This window comes from Empidonax traillii, unplaced genomic scaffold (assembly GCF_003031625.1).
Source record: "Empidonax traillii isolate 1590-97213 ecotype Southwest subspecies unplaced genomic scaffold, ASM303162v1 scaffold893:size250192, whole genome shotgun sequence".
Classification (NCBI taxonomy): domain Eukaryota; kingdom Metazoa; phylum Chordata; class Aves; order Passeriformes; family Tyrannidae; genus Empidonax; species Empidonax traillii.
The window spans coordinates 11,908-25,930 of NW_020956086.1; the positions used below are offsets into that span (position 1 = coordinate 11,908).

The following is a 14,023-nucleotide window of genomic DNA, read 5'->3' on the forward strand; positions in this document are numbered from 1 at the left end:
TGGTAGGAAGTACCTGCCTGCTCCCACCTGCTTCTCCCTTTCTCTCAAGTATGCATCCCAAAAAGTGCAGGCCTGCCAAGCTTAAGCACAAAATCCATTCTGTTGGCACCTGCTTCACACTCTCATGCAGGGGAAGTCAAATCTATGTTTTTGCAGAGTGAAGCTGAGGCCTCCCTCCCACTGCACCCTGAGCACAGCTGCCCCACTGATCCATGAGTGTTACACATCACAAAGGCCCACACGCTGTCCCAGCGTCCTGGCAGGTGTTCAGGTGTTGCATGAACCCATGTGGAGATCTCCTGCTGTAGAGGAAAGGCAGGAAAGTCCTTGGCTCCATTGTGCAAGCGCTGCAAGGCAAGAACCAAAACATCTCTGAATTAGAAACACTGTTTTCAGTGCAAATCCAAAGAAGAAAATTAGGCTACCCCCCGCCAAAATAAGCACAGCCACCCCTCATTTCATATACCATTTACATCATGCTCAAGTCTCACACTATCCAAATACATTTTCAATACTCACCACCACTCTTCCCATCCTTTGATATAACACACAGATATCATTCCCTTAGTCTATGGATTACCCCTGTGAAATGTCTGTAAAATGCCCATAAAGGTCCACAGATGTCCACAAAATGCCCAGTGAGTTCATTTAGGCCATGACTTTGGGTCAAGCTGTTGTGGTGGTCACTCAGGACAGGAGGGGAGCTGTGTGAGGTGGAGTTACTGATCACCAAAGGCGGCTCAGGTTGGTCACTGCTGCACTTGACTGCTTCTTACCAGCCTTCTCCATTTGTTCCGGTGGCTCCTGCTGTAGTAATTCCCCGAACACGCAACTCAGGTCACAGGTTACAACAATGTATTTCCTTTACAATCTCCGCCCTGGTCCCTTTGAGCCAGGTCATATGGTTTAACATTGCAATGAACTCTTCCTTTTGCCTCTGCTCCAGCTTGGATTTATCCACAGACCACAGTCCTTTAGGGTTGTACCTGCTCCAGATGGGGCCTTTATCTGTGAGCCACAGTCTCTCCAGAGCTGTACCTGCCGCAGCACAGACTTATCCACAGCCACGGTCACTTTGAGGTGCACGTGCTCCAGGATGCCTTTATCCATGGGCCTCAAAGCTTTCAGAGCTGTACCAGCTCCAGCATGGCCTTACCCACAGCCAGGGTCCCTTCAGAAGTGACCCTGCTCCAACATAACCTTGCGCCTGTTCTGTCATGGGTTTATCCATGGACACATGGATAAACAGCTTTGAGCTGCTCCAGCATGGACTTACCCCACAGCTCCTGATGATCCAGTGTACCTGCTGCAGCATGGACTCATCCCTGGGCCACAGTTCCTTCAGAGGTACACTTGCTGTGGCACAGACATAACCACAGGCCCTTTAAGATGGACCCGCTGTGTCACAGGCTTATCCAGAGCCACAGATGCTTCAGGGTGCCCTGCTCCTCACCTGGACTCATCCACAGTCCCTTTGACAGTGAACTCACGTTCACTGGAGTTCCATCCTGTCCAGTGCAGTGGCACAGGAACAGCCCAGCCATCGCTCTGAATGTGTCCCACTTCCTTCTTCTTCCCCCAGCTTTGTATGCTGAGCATTACATCAGATGGCCTGGAATGTCCCTTTGCTCAGGTGGGGTCACCTGTCCCGGCTGTGTCCCCTCCCAGCTCCTTCTCGACTTCCAGCCTCCTCATCCGTGGGATGGGGGGTGAGGAGCAGAAAAGGCCTTGACTCTGTGCAAGCCCTGCTCATCAACAACCAAAACATCTCTTAATTAGCAACACTGTTTCCGGCACAAATCCAAAGCACAGCCCCATACCAGCTAATGGAAAGAAAATTAACTCTATCCCAGCCAAAACCAGTGCAGGAGCACAGGCTGTCCCAGGAAATGTACAAATTTGCCTGTTTCTCTGCACCTTCGCCACAAAGGTCTGTTGTGAAGGCATGCCAGGTACTTCTACTCCTCTTCACCAGCTTTTTTTCCCATGAGAATAGAATATTTCTGCAACAGGAGCACAACACAGCTCATGCATTTGGGATCTTGTAGACAAAAAAATCACTCAGTTGTTTCATCTGTCTTTCCCCCCCCAAAAAAAAAATTGCATTTTCCAAGTAATGCATGCCTTGAGATGAACTGTGCTTGGGAAATGCCTTTTCCCAGGGTCATTGATAGAATAAGGGCGAACACAAAGTGCAGTACTTGTGCACTCAGGGATGTACCTCGTGGAGTCTAAGAATCTCCGGATCATTAAAAGACATTTGGAGTTGTTCCACTACTGAGATAAATCCTCTTTTAGTAGGACTTAAGGACAAATATCTCTGCCGTGAGTAAATCAGCTATCAGAGAGAGCTGGACTAATTAGCACCATCTATTCCAATGCACACTGCGCTCCTTGGGACCGGAGCCAGTATCTGGACACACCAACTTCCTGGGATTTAGCCAGAGAGGTCACTAACACACAACAAGAAGCTGGAGATGGCTGCTTGTGATTCTAACAGCCTGGGACTCCAGCCTTGATGTCTTCCAGATCCTCAGACTTCTGTTTTCTGTCTTTCCATGTACTTGTTACAGGACAGGGCACATTTCCCATAACTGCTTCTGTTTTGAACTTTTGTTCCCACTGAGGCTGTGCTGGGAGCACACAGTGCTCTCTGCGTTGCCCCAAACATGCAGGGTGAATCACTTCATCTGCTTACTGCCTTTTTCAGGGGAGAAAAGAATGCATGTGTCCTGAGAAGTGCTAACCACATCTTTTGGGGTCACAGGCAGGCTGCATTGGGGTTAGGGTTGAATGTGACTGTGGGCTGCTCCAGTACTCTGAAATATCTTCTCTAACCAATCTTTTTTTTTCATAGGTTATGGCACATTGCATCCTAGAACTGTTGGGGGACAGATCTTCTGTGTGTTTTTTGCTCTGTTTGGAATCCCTCTCAACATAGTTTTTCTGCACCGTGTCGGTAAGATGCTCTCACTGCTGTGTAAAAAGCTGGGGAAATTCCTGTACGAGAAAGGAATGAGAAAGGTAATTGTTTCTACTTGCTCAGGCACAGTTATATGCTCACTTCTAGGATTTTTTTCTTCAAGTTTTATGTTACCTTATCCTCTATTTTATTTGTTCTCATGCTGTGTTAGATGTGCTAGGAGAGAGAGAGAGAGATTCTTCACTCACGGAGCTAAGCAGGCATGGCAGCTGTGGAGGAGATATTCAGAGAAAGGGATGCATTTTGTCTTCCCATCTAAATGGAGACATCCAACCCCCTTCAGCAATCAGTGGAGAGAGTGGGCGTCCCACCCCACTTCTCCAGACGCTTCCCTCGGGACCTAACACTCTAGGGAAATAAACGCCTCCCTTTATAACCAGTAAAGCTGATTAAACATCTCATTGGTGAGGCAGCAAAAAGCAGAAGAGCTGTGAAAAGCTGTTAGAAGTAGGTGAGCTGCAGAGGTTTCAGTGAATATTGACTCAAGGAATAGTGTGTCACTGCTCCTAACTCATTACACAGTCCTTTACTCCCTCTCCACCCTTGACTTTGGCAGAAAGGAAGCAGCAGGCTGAAGTTGTCCATTTGAGCCCAGGTGCTGAAAGGTGAGGAGACACCTGTAAAGGGCTAGAGGAGAGATGTGTCTTGCCTGGTGTATGTCCCAAGTTATTTGCAGCTTTCTCTCACCACTGCTGAGGAAGTGAGAATAGCTTTTCTGTGTCTCCTACTGTTCTCTTTCAGGGTAAGGTGTGAATGCTACAGATAACCCTGTTCAGATTGCTGAATTTCTTGCCATATCTGACAAACTTAAGTAGAAATTAAGGCTTGCTCAGGTACAGACACAAGCAAGTGCACAATGCATGAAGACATGAAAAATTATTCGTTGCCAGTTGATTTTCAGGCAATCTGGACTTATAAAAATCTGTACATGAACTACATGCGTGTCTGGCTGAAAGATCTTAACATATAACAGGTCTTTTTCTCCAGTCAAGGCTTCTTCATGACTGCTGGGAAGTAGAATGGTTCAAAAGTCACTGTCCAGGCACTTCTTTATCAGGACCTCATTAGTTAAAGGTCTTCTTGCAGTAAGATGTCCACTGGGTAGGAGAAAAGCTGTGGCACTGATGCAATGAGAAATAAAGTCAATAATCAAGACTCTTGAAGATAATACTGTCAGAAATGGTACAAATATTTTTTATAAAAAAATCTGTTTTCCCAGGCAAATTTAAATGTTCTTTAGTTGGCAACCTTGAATACCTAAAAATTAAAAATTAAGTCACCTAGTGATAAGCGGACATAGTCTGACACCAGAAAAAGCCATTGGACAGGAATTCCTCCTGCACTCATGGTCGTTGATACAATCAGATAAAAGACTACATCTTCCAGGGCTACTGTGGACATGCAACACCCATAACACATGGCTTCCCCCTACTTCCAAGCAAGGCTGAGGTGCTTCCAGAGGAAAAGCACTCAGTAGAAATCTTTCCATCCCTGTGGCCCTAGACAGCCACCCACTTTGAACAGCCACCATTATATATGGCCTACTAGCGTGTCAAATCATGATTATAATTGAACTGGTTTATTTTTCAGAAGAAGATCAAATTTCTGACCCTTTTGTTCTTCCTGGCAACGGGGATCCTAGTTTTTCTGTGCTTGCCATCAGTCTTCTTCCAGATAACAGAGGGCTGGTCCTACAGCGAAGGAATTTACTTTGCATTTATCACCCTCAGCACCATTGGCTTTGGAGATTATGTAGTAGGTAAGGTTGACTGCAGAGAGGAGACACATCAAAACAGCAGGTTTATGACTGTAATTCCTGTGGGTTGACTGCACAGGCCACCAGTGGGCTGTAGAGACAAATCTGTCAACAGGAGTCTTTGACTAGTCCTTGCCTTGTACAGTTCTGGGGGAAATACTCTTTTCTCAGGGATTTTATGTGCTGACAAACATAATGAAATGAGGTGCTTTGGGGTGCAAAGAAGACAAGTATTTTGGTGAGGGAAGGAGAAGTGTAAGGGGAGAATTCAATGAGCCTGGGAATTTGTACACACCAAATGGGAACAGTTGGCAACAATCATACAAAACAAGGCACATATCACTGCTTTAGCTATCTAAGACTTATGTTTCAAAGTGTAGAGTAAAGAAATAAGTTGTCAAGTTTCAGAAGACATGATTTTGCACAACAGACTGAGAGGTGGAAATCCCAGTCGTGGGAAAGTGGAGAAAAGTACTCATCAGTCTTTGAGAAGTGGGCTTAAAGACACATATCACTGCAAAAGTGGCCTTCTTTGATCTCCTGAGCATCTCTGAAGGTTCCCTGTCTTCACAAACCAGAGCTGAGGACTTCCCCTGAGGAAAAACTGTTTAAGACACATCCAAGCATTCCAGAATGCTTCTCAAAACGCTTCTGTGGATCTGCTGACCAAAATACACTCTCTGAAGAATTTCCAGAGGAACTCCAAAATGTTCACCAGGAGCCAAATCACTGTCCACAGAAGAAGAAAGGAAACACCTGGACTTCATGGAGAATCAAAGATTTCTCCACAACAACCTGTTCTGCCAGCATCTTGCCAGCCTGAACTTCTCCTCAGTGGGGATAAGCGAAGGAAGCTGTGCAGCTAATACCTGAGCACCCTACAGAGAATCTGGAAGCTTCATGTTCCTTTCTGAGGGACAGAAATCCACCAAAACCTCTAAAGCACTTTCCTCCTCTGAAACCATATTACTTTACAATGCAATTAATTGTGTTTTAATTTTTTAATTGTTATTTTAAAACAACAATTAGGTAGGCCTCCTGGCTTTATGGTTTTACCTTCATTAGGATGACTTAACTGGAGCTGAAATATTTTTCCTTGCCAGTATTTACCTTGATTTGCCTTAACAGCAGTAATAAAATGGTAATAAGTTTAATGCTTCACATCTTCACAATGAAGCAAGCACAATCAGTAACTGCTCTGAGTGTCAGGCATCGCTTACAGATGACAAATGTTTTTGTGCTGGCCAAGCAGAACAGAACAGATTTGAGTTTATTTGCATTTTATGAATTCAAAACTGGTTTGTAGCTAAGCCTGTTTTGGGTAGGGAGGCACACAAGGAATGTGGCAGAGACTGGATTTAAGTGTTTGGAATACATGTGCATACAGGTGATACCTCTGGGATGAAACTCCCCTGTGGGCTGTTAACCAAGTATGTGCCCTGCTCAAGTCCAGTTTTGAGTTAACATTATAAAGATATTGCCAGTTGCTTTGCTAACCCCACATCATGAACTTGGGATAAGAGCAGAAGGCTGAGAATGTCTCTGCCAACTCAACTCCAGCAGAAGAAAAAGAAACAGCTGTTGGGTATCAATCCATGAGGACAAACCTGCCCAGTCCTACCCCGTTTCCAGAGCTCCTGGATGACAAAGAACAAAAAATCTTGCACAGTAATCTGTGCAGTTCAGAGCACTGCAGGATCTGACAAGAGTTGCCAGCATCCTGACTCCTTCCACGCAGGTTCTCAAAGGGAAGTGATCCAGCAGGTTTGTGGAGATCTCCCTGTCCATGTACATGGCTGTGTTACCAACTATGTGGAGCCACCCCTGGCAGTGACTTGGAGCACTCAATAAGCAATATCACCAAGTTTTCCTGCAGATGCCAGTGCCACATCCTCTGCATCACAATGATAATGTTGTGTGGGACCAAGTTCAGTAGGAGAAAATGCTTTATGTGTCTTGGGGGTAGATTGCTGATGTGTGAAGAATCAGACTAAATGACCCACGCAGAACAGCAGGTGTGAGATGCTGGCTGATGCTAAGAGGGTTGGACTGCATGAAATGAGCTTTGGTTCACTGGTTTCCAGTACAGAAAGTTGTGTTCTTGGCATGTGTCAATGAATTCTCATCAGTCACCTAGTTTTTTTAATGGAGGAAGCTCCTGAAACCATTGAAAAGTAAGGTAGGAATTGCAACTAGTCTCTTTGTATGAACACAGGTACCTGTCATTTAAAGGAAGTATTTACTAGGATATAATCACACTCTATATAAATACAGAGGATTACAGTAACCCAGGTAGTAATGGTTGTGTGATTATAGCAGCCCACTATGCTTTGGGAGTTTGGGAATATTTCCAAGATAATACAATACAATTGAACACTACTTCCCACATAATTGCATTTACCTGTAGATGCAGCAGTTAAACTAGGAGTGAAATGCTATAAGGGGAAAAAATATCCTGCTCTCATGCTAATTCACCTCAATCACCGAATCATAGAACCATGGAATGATTCACTTCAATCCCTGTGTGTCTTTTGACAGGCCAGCATATTTGTGCTAGCATATATCAGTTTACTGCAACAATAAACACAATAAACCATTGCCCAGCCTTAATCTAATGCTGGGGAGGTGAGAGTCTCCACTACAATGAAAAAGTCACCTTAAAGTTCTCAGTGTAAAATATATTGATGCATTCATTAAACTGTTCCACTTCACTTTGGCAAGGCAATTTTAACTTGTTAATTTTCTTCTTCTTTCTCTCCCCTTATCTTCAGGCAAACAGTCTGGCAGGAATTACTTTTCCTACTATCGAGTGGTGGTGGCCATTTGGATTCTTTTCGGCCTTGCCTGGATTGCTCTGCTGTTTAATTTATTGACAACGGTACTTGAAGACACTGAAAAAATAATTGTCAAGGATCTCCAGCAAATTGGAAAGGTGAGTAAGGACAATGTAGCAAGCCAGCAAAGAAGATGCTGGCCTGTTCAGTTTATTCCAGAAGAAGAACAACTACCACCACGTGCTGGAGGGGATGCACAGAAAATGGAGCCATTAACAGCAGACTCTGAGCACACAGAAAATGAAAAAAATTAGTTTTCTAATAGAACAACTACTGCCATAACATATAAGAGTTGAATTCTTCATTGGAGAGTTGATAGTTAATTATTCTAAAGAAAATCCCATGGAAATAAAGTTTTCCTACCTTTTGCTGAGATACGACTTTTTAGAACTCAAGACTCAAAAGTTACAGAAAGCCTGAGTATTAATGGTAAGAAATTTGCTCCTCAGTTTGCAGCTGGGTTGTGCTAACAACCTGAGCAGTGCACTTGCTTTGCAACGTGTTTTTAAGGTGCTTTCACAAAAAATGCAGAGGAGGGGCACGGTGGAGCTTGCTGGCTCTATTTGGATTTTGCTGCTTGCAAGAAATCATGTCTCTTCCACGAACTGGCATTGCCCAAGCTTTTCTGAGGCATTGCATAGCACTTTTGGAAGAAGAAATAAGGGTATATAACTGAATAGATGCCTGATTTGAGCCATCATATTGGATACAGTATTGTGGTCTGAAAGATGTGTTTGAATGGCAAGACCTGGGCTCAGTTCAGAGACATCAGAAGCATCTAATGGGCAGGGTTATGAAAAGGTTAGCATGTTAGACATGATTCATTCTACCTCTTCCTGTTTTATACTAGGTTGAATAAAGGCAATTTTACCTTTTATCCCCATGTCTCTGAAAAACCTTTCTGACAGTTTTTGTGAAGAGCACATAAACCCATGTCTTTAATTCAAATGTTCTAATAATTTTATTCTATAAGCTTTTCAGAAGAACAGAGAGCAGTTTGAAGGGAGGAGTCCTCACTGCATCAGAGCCCTGCTGCTATGTTTGTATTGCATGGGAACTGTGAAGTCATTCTGAGGGGCTGTAGCTTTCCAAGGGCGAGTGGTGTCTAAACCTTCAACCAGGTGGAAAAAAAAAAAGAATGCCAGATCTGGGCATGGTTTCTCAGATGTACTGTCTGGCTTGCAGGCCACCTCTGGGTGAAGAGACTGACCTTCAAAGGCTTGATCTATGCGTCATGTGCCTTCTGTGTGTCAAAAGTGCAGGGGAACCCAAACCTGAAGTGCTGGCAAAGCAGCTGGGATGGACACAGTCATAGACACATGTCCCATGGGTGTATATGGTTACACCAAAAGTCAGCCTAGTCCAATACCCTATTTCTGATCATGCCTCCAAATAGTGTAAGAAAGAGGCCGCTCTGTCATGACCCAGCGCTGGGGTCAAATCCCTCTTTCAGCAGTTGGGGGCTCAAAACTGTCCAAAACAGGTGGTGGGATCTCTGTACATCAAATCCCATGGACTTCCCCACATGTTGAACTCACACCAGCACCCACAGGACCCACCCAAGGCAGTCCACAGGTTTAGCACACAAAATGCCTTTCTTTGACAGTGTTGAACATGTCACTTGACAGGTTTTTGTGAGCCCCTCAAGCTCCTGTTTTGTCAGACTGAATAATTGTTCTTTGATCACCCTCTGGGTGTTAGTTACGGCAAGACCAGTCCTTGCCAGAGTTATTCCTGTATGAAAGGGAGAATAAATTACAGCTATAAAGTAATTTCAGGTCATAAAGATGCAATCAGCCTTGAAGTTAGATTCATTACTATTTCAGTCAAACAGAATCATGCTTCTTGCCAAAACAGTTCTGCTGTTTCAAGACCTGGCATGTAAACCTGACCAAATATGTACTTTCTTTCCCTCCACAAAATATTTTCCAGTGTTAGCCTCAAGGCTGACTTTTCACCTCATATGTCTCACTGTCAGTAAACCTTTCTGAGGCAGCAGGAACAAGAACTGACTGAAATTAGGGAAGGGTAGCAGGGGTATCATAGGACACAGTGGTCCTTGTGCAAGCCGGAATCCCGTTGCTCTCACAGGGCAACACCAGAGCCAGGCAGAGAAAGCAGCTGAATGCTCCCAGGCAGGGATCTCTTCACATCTCTGTTTTTCCCTCTGACCGAGCATTGACCCACATTATAATTTTCCAGGTATAATTTTTTTTCTCTTCTTTTTTTTTTTTTTTTCCCCCCATCCCTTCCTACAAGGACTGTTAACCCCACCCCCAGTCTAGTGGAGGTACTGTCAGGGATGGTTTAGGGAGGGGTGGTCCTGCCTTGGGGGTGAAATAGTCATTTTGCACAGCCTCTCATAATTCCTTCCAAGCCCAAGGAAGAGTTTTCTTCAACTTCTTCCCGCTGTCCCACTTGCTCCCCGTTGTGACAAATAACACAACCCAGCCCTGGAACAAGCTGGTGATGTCCCGTTGCAACGCAGAACAACTGAAGATGCTTTTTATAGACATTTCAGGAAGGGCAAGAGGGACATCCCATGGACTCTGACTGTAATCAGCAAGAACAGAGCCAGACAGTGGCTCTTTGAGCAAAACAGGACAAATTCTATTTCCTTTGCACTGGTGAATGTTTAACAATAAGCCTTGAAACCCAAGCACTTCCCACTGCCACGAGTCCATCTGCCCTGTGCAGTTACTGCCACAGGGTGCAGGTGATTCACCTTTTGACTCGTTCCTCTTGCCACCCTTCCCAGGAAAGGATGCGGCACAGAGGGACTGGAAAAGTTACCCAGGGACGGGGGATGGAGGAAAGATTAGCCAGGAATGCCCCGTCATGGGGCTGTCCACCTTCGGGCACCAAGAGCTGAGGTGTCCCTTCAGCTGTAGATGCCAGCCTGGGAACACAGAAATCCACGTCCACAAGGAGAAAGCTCAGCCTCTCGGAGAAAGAAGACCGGTCCTTCATAAATCCTCAGCCCCGCGGGGAGCCCCTTTGAAGAAGGGTCTTAGCTTTGCTCCTCCTGCCCTCTCGTGGCTGCGTGCTGCAGACCCCCTCCCTTCGCGCTCCTGCCAAGTTTGGGTAGTTTTACTCCACCCCCCGCTGTGCAGTTCGGGGGTTTTTTTTTGTCAGTGGGAACCAGAGGAAGCCGCCCTGTATTTTGATCGAGTTCACACGACCTTGCTAAGGGCTAAAACAAGAAGGAGATGGGGATGATGGGCACCTCAAACTGGTCCACCCAGGGATCCTGCCTTATACCCACGCTGAGACAACTTTGTGGAGGTCAGCTGGGACCGTGTTGGCCTTTTGTCAGCAAACCATCGTGCCAAGGACCCTCACTGGCAGCATGCAGGGTGCCATTGAGATGGAGTACACTCCTATCACGTGCCCCAGGCACGACCTTCCCGTGGATAACACATTCCCACCCCCTGTCCCACAGGGAAAGGGATTGGGCTAGAAAAAAAATGAGCAAAAAGGCAGGTTTGGGTGCAGGCTCCAGGAGCAGGGTGAACTGGCCCAGGCTGTGGCAGCCTGGAGGGCAGGCAGGGCCTCATGCAGCGTGAGGGGTGGAGATAGGAGCTGCAGATACGAGGAATAAAGAACCAGCACCAAAGGGTGTGTGGTCGTCTCTGCTGGGAAAGGCAAGGGAAAAGCCCAGGAAAGCTGCAAGCCAGGGTGGGAGAGGAACTTTTTTGGATGCAATACTGTTTCTTGTGCTTAAGCTGAACAATAAATCTGTGTCCAGGAGGGCTTAGGCACAGCAACAAATCTCTCCAGGGCTGGAGCAAGCAGCCTTTTTCAGCATTATCACAACAGCAGCAGAACTTGTCCTCACATCACCCCTGAGAGGGGGAGCTGTTGGTTCCTGTGCAGGTAATAGGGGCCCCAGAGAAAATTCAGTATGTCACCTGAGTTCATGCATGAGACCTTTGGCTCTCTCAACCAGGACCAGGTGTCCTGTTGTTGCTTACTGACAAATTAGAGCCAGCTAGTGTTTCTGTGGTTGTTGAGGTTAAGAAAATATCGAGAAAAATTGAGAGCAAAATTAGAATGGAGATTCTGCTCCACAGCTGGAGATTTAAAATAATCCCAAGACTTTTAATTCATGAGTATAAGCCAGGCTGTGCTCTTCTTCTGCACGTCCTCCTTGCCCAAGGGACAGAAACCAGGAATAAAATCCTTTCCAAATCCCTGTTCTGCCAAGCTACGAGGTGACAGCCGTCCTCTGGAGACCAAGGGGAGGAGTTCTCCACTGGCAGATCTGTGCAGCCTGGAGCCTTTCTGGGAGCTGCTCAGAGCCCTCGCTGTGACCCATTCCCACTGCGCCGCTCAGGGAAATCCAATTTTCGCGGAGCAGCCTCCTGTGCAACTGCCAGCTCTCCCACTGCAGCTTGTTTTCAAACGGGAAACATTTCCAAGGCAAGCCAAATACTTTCCAATACATTAAACCAGTTGCTGAAAAACTCCAGGCGTGTGATGGTGAAATATATTATCTTGGGCTAAATGGCAGCAGCGTGTTCCTGCACTCAGTCTGGGCTGCTCCTCATACATCACCCACATCTTTGCTGCCAGCTAGGAAACACGGTGCATTTCTCAACTTGAAACCAAGGAAAAGCCACGAGGAATTATCTTTCCCTCAGAAATCCAATTGCCTCCAGAGAGAACAGGAGAAACTATACTTTGATCTGTCTTTAATTAGTGTACGGGCTGTTTTGGGATCATTTGAGGTCTGCCTCAATTAATAGTCAGTTCATTTGGAGGGATAATTATTTTCTGGAAGCAGAGACACGACTCAAAGCAGTGGAACACCTCAGTTAATGTAACATCATCTAGTTAGTGGGACTCTTTTTTACAGAAATTGCTAAATGTGGGCCACACACATGATGTTTTCCACTCCGTCACACTTGGACTTAAGCTTCCTCTCCTGACTCCCGACCAAAAGGCCGGATCCAGCTAGGAACTGGTTTAACAAACATAACTAATCACTCTCCAAAGGCTTGTAATCCATCCCTCATGATCATACCCGAAAAAAAAAAAAAAAAAAAACACCAGCTTTTGGTGCCAGCCAAATCCCCTTGTACCATTCCAGCAGGATTCAAAGTGGTCTTGAAGACAGATTTTATACCGTCTCTCATGTTGTAAGGGAAGGAGATCCCTTGGGATCTCTGGCACGTGTGGCTGAGGACCAGCCCGGGGCAACATTGCTGTTCCATACTAGTAAAGTCAATATTTAGCTATTCTGGGGCTAAAAGGTTGCAGAGGAGCAAAAATGCTGCCTCCAGAGAACTCTGTCAATGCTCTTATTATCCCATAGCCAGCCTCACCTCCAACCCAGAACATGAACTCAAATCTGCTTAGAAAATTCAGCATTTTCTATCACAAGGGGGTCCTGGACTCGATTAGAATAACTCCCTACCATGGGTTTGGAAAGGCTCATTTTGCTGAGTTTAAGTTAGAGCAATGATTGAATCCATTTGATTACCAGTTCAACATGATTTAGGAGACATGTCTCCTGAACAAAGACTTTCCAAAATTTTCTTTCAATTACTCTTATGTATGTGGTTGGAAACTGTAGCTGTACTTTGTGGTGAGATGTCGAAGCATGACATAATAGATCCCCAGAAAGAGAGATACACTGATAAGCAAAACAATAATAATAACAAGCATGTGTCATTGAAAAATGAGGGGAGCTACAACTTGCAGTTGAAGTTACTGGCTTCCTTGAGAGGGATTGGCCAGAAAGATGCTGATGCTCTCAAAGAATAAATGTGGTTTGAGGTGAATCCAGCTTCTCAAAGCAAAAGATGACTGTTCATCTTTTGGCGTGCAGAAAATCATGCATCAAGAACAGAAAAGAACCTAAATCAGAATTTGTGCTGAAAATTCCCCAGAGTTCACAGTTTTGTTCATTTAAATGACTCATTGAGTGCTTTAAAAACAAGGTTAAGGTTTTGCATTTAAAAGGCTTTGGATATTTACTGGAAATTGAGGCTGAAACCTAAGCAGAGATCTGTCTGTTCTCAACCTCAGAAGTCCAGGCATCAGTCTCAACATATAATACACACTGTTTGAGAATGAGAAAAGATGCAAGAAGCCCAGTGTAGGCACCTTCCAGTTGCTAGACACCAATTCTCCTTATCCAAGCAGTCTGTCTCTTCACAAAACATTCAGGAGCTATTCAGCATCTCTATTGTGCGAGTCTGTTGCAAATCAATGCTGGGATCGGGGCCTGTGTATAGCCCAAAAGTAGATATAAATCAATTAGAGATTAATGCTGATCTCTGCAGAACTTCAGCCAGTTTCCCAATGGCCACTATAAAATTCTGACACATAAATGTTTCTCAATAGATTTCTTTTTTTTTTTTTAGCTTTCTTCCTTTCCTTCCTTCTTTCTTTCTTTCTTTCTTCCTTACAGCCTTGAAGATGGTGACAGGAAGAAGAATGGAT

General features: G+C 45.1%; 1 protein-coding gene across 1 annotated transcript in view; it reads left to right on the top strand.

Moving 5' to 3' along the window:
* The window catches only part of LOC114067304 (potassium channel subfamily K member 16-like), a 13,709-nt gene extending 5,259 nt beyond the window's left edge, over positions 1-8,450 (top strand). The window contains exons 3-5 of the mRNA XM_027902628.1: positions 2,858-3,024; positions 4,574-4,742; positions 7,511-8,450. Of these exons, the coding sequence (XP_027758429.1) occupies positions 2,858-3,024; positions 4,574-4,742; positions 7,511-7,827 (653 nt within the window). The 3' untranslated portion in view covers positions 7,828-8,450. The remainder of the gene's footprint in view (positions 1-2,857; positions 3,025-4,573; positions 4,743-7,510) is intronic.
* The last annotated feature ends 5,573 nt before the right edge of the window (positions 8,451-14,023 follow it).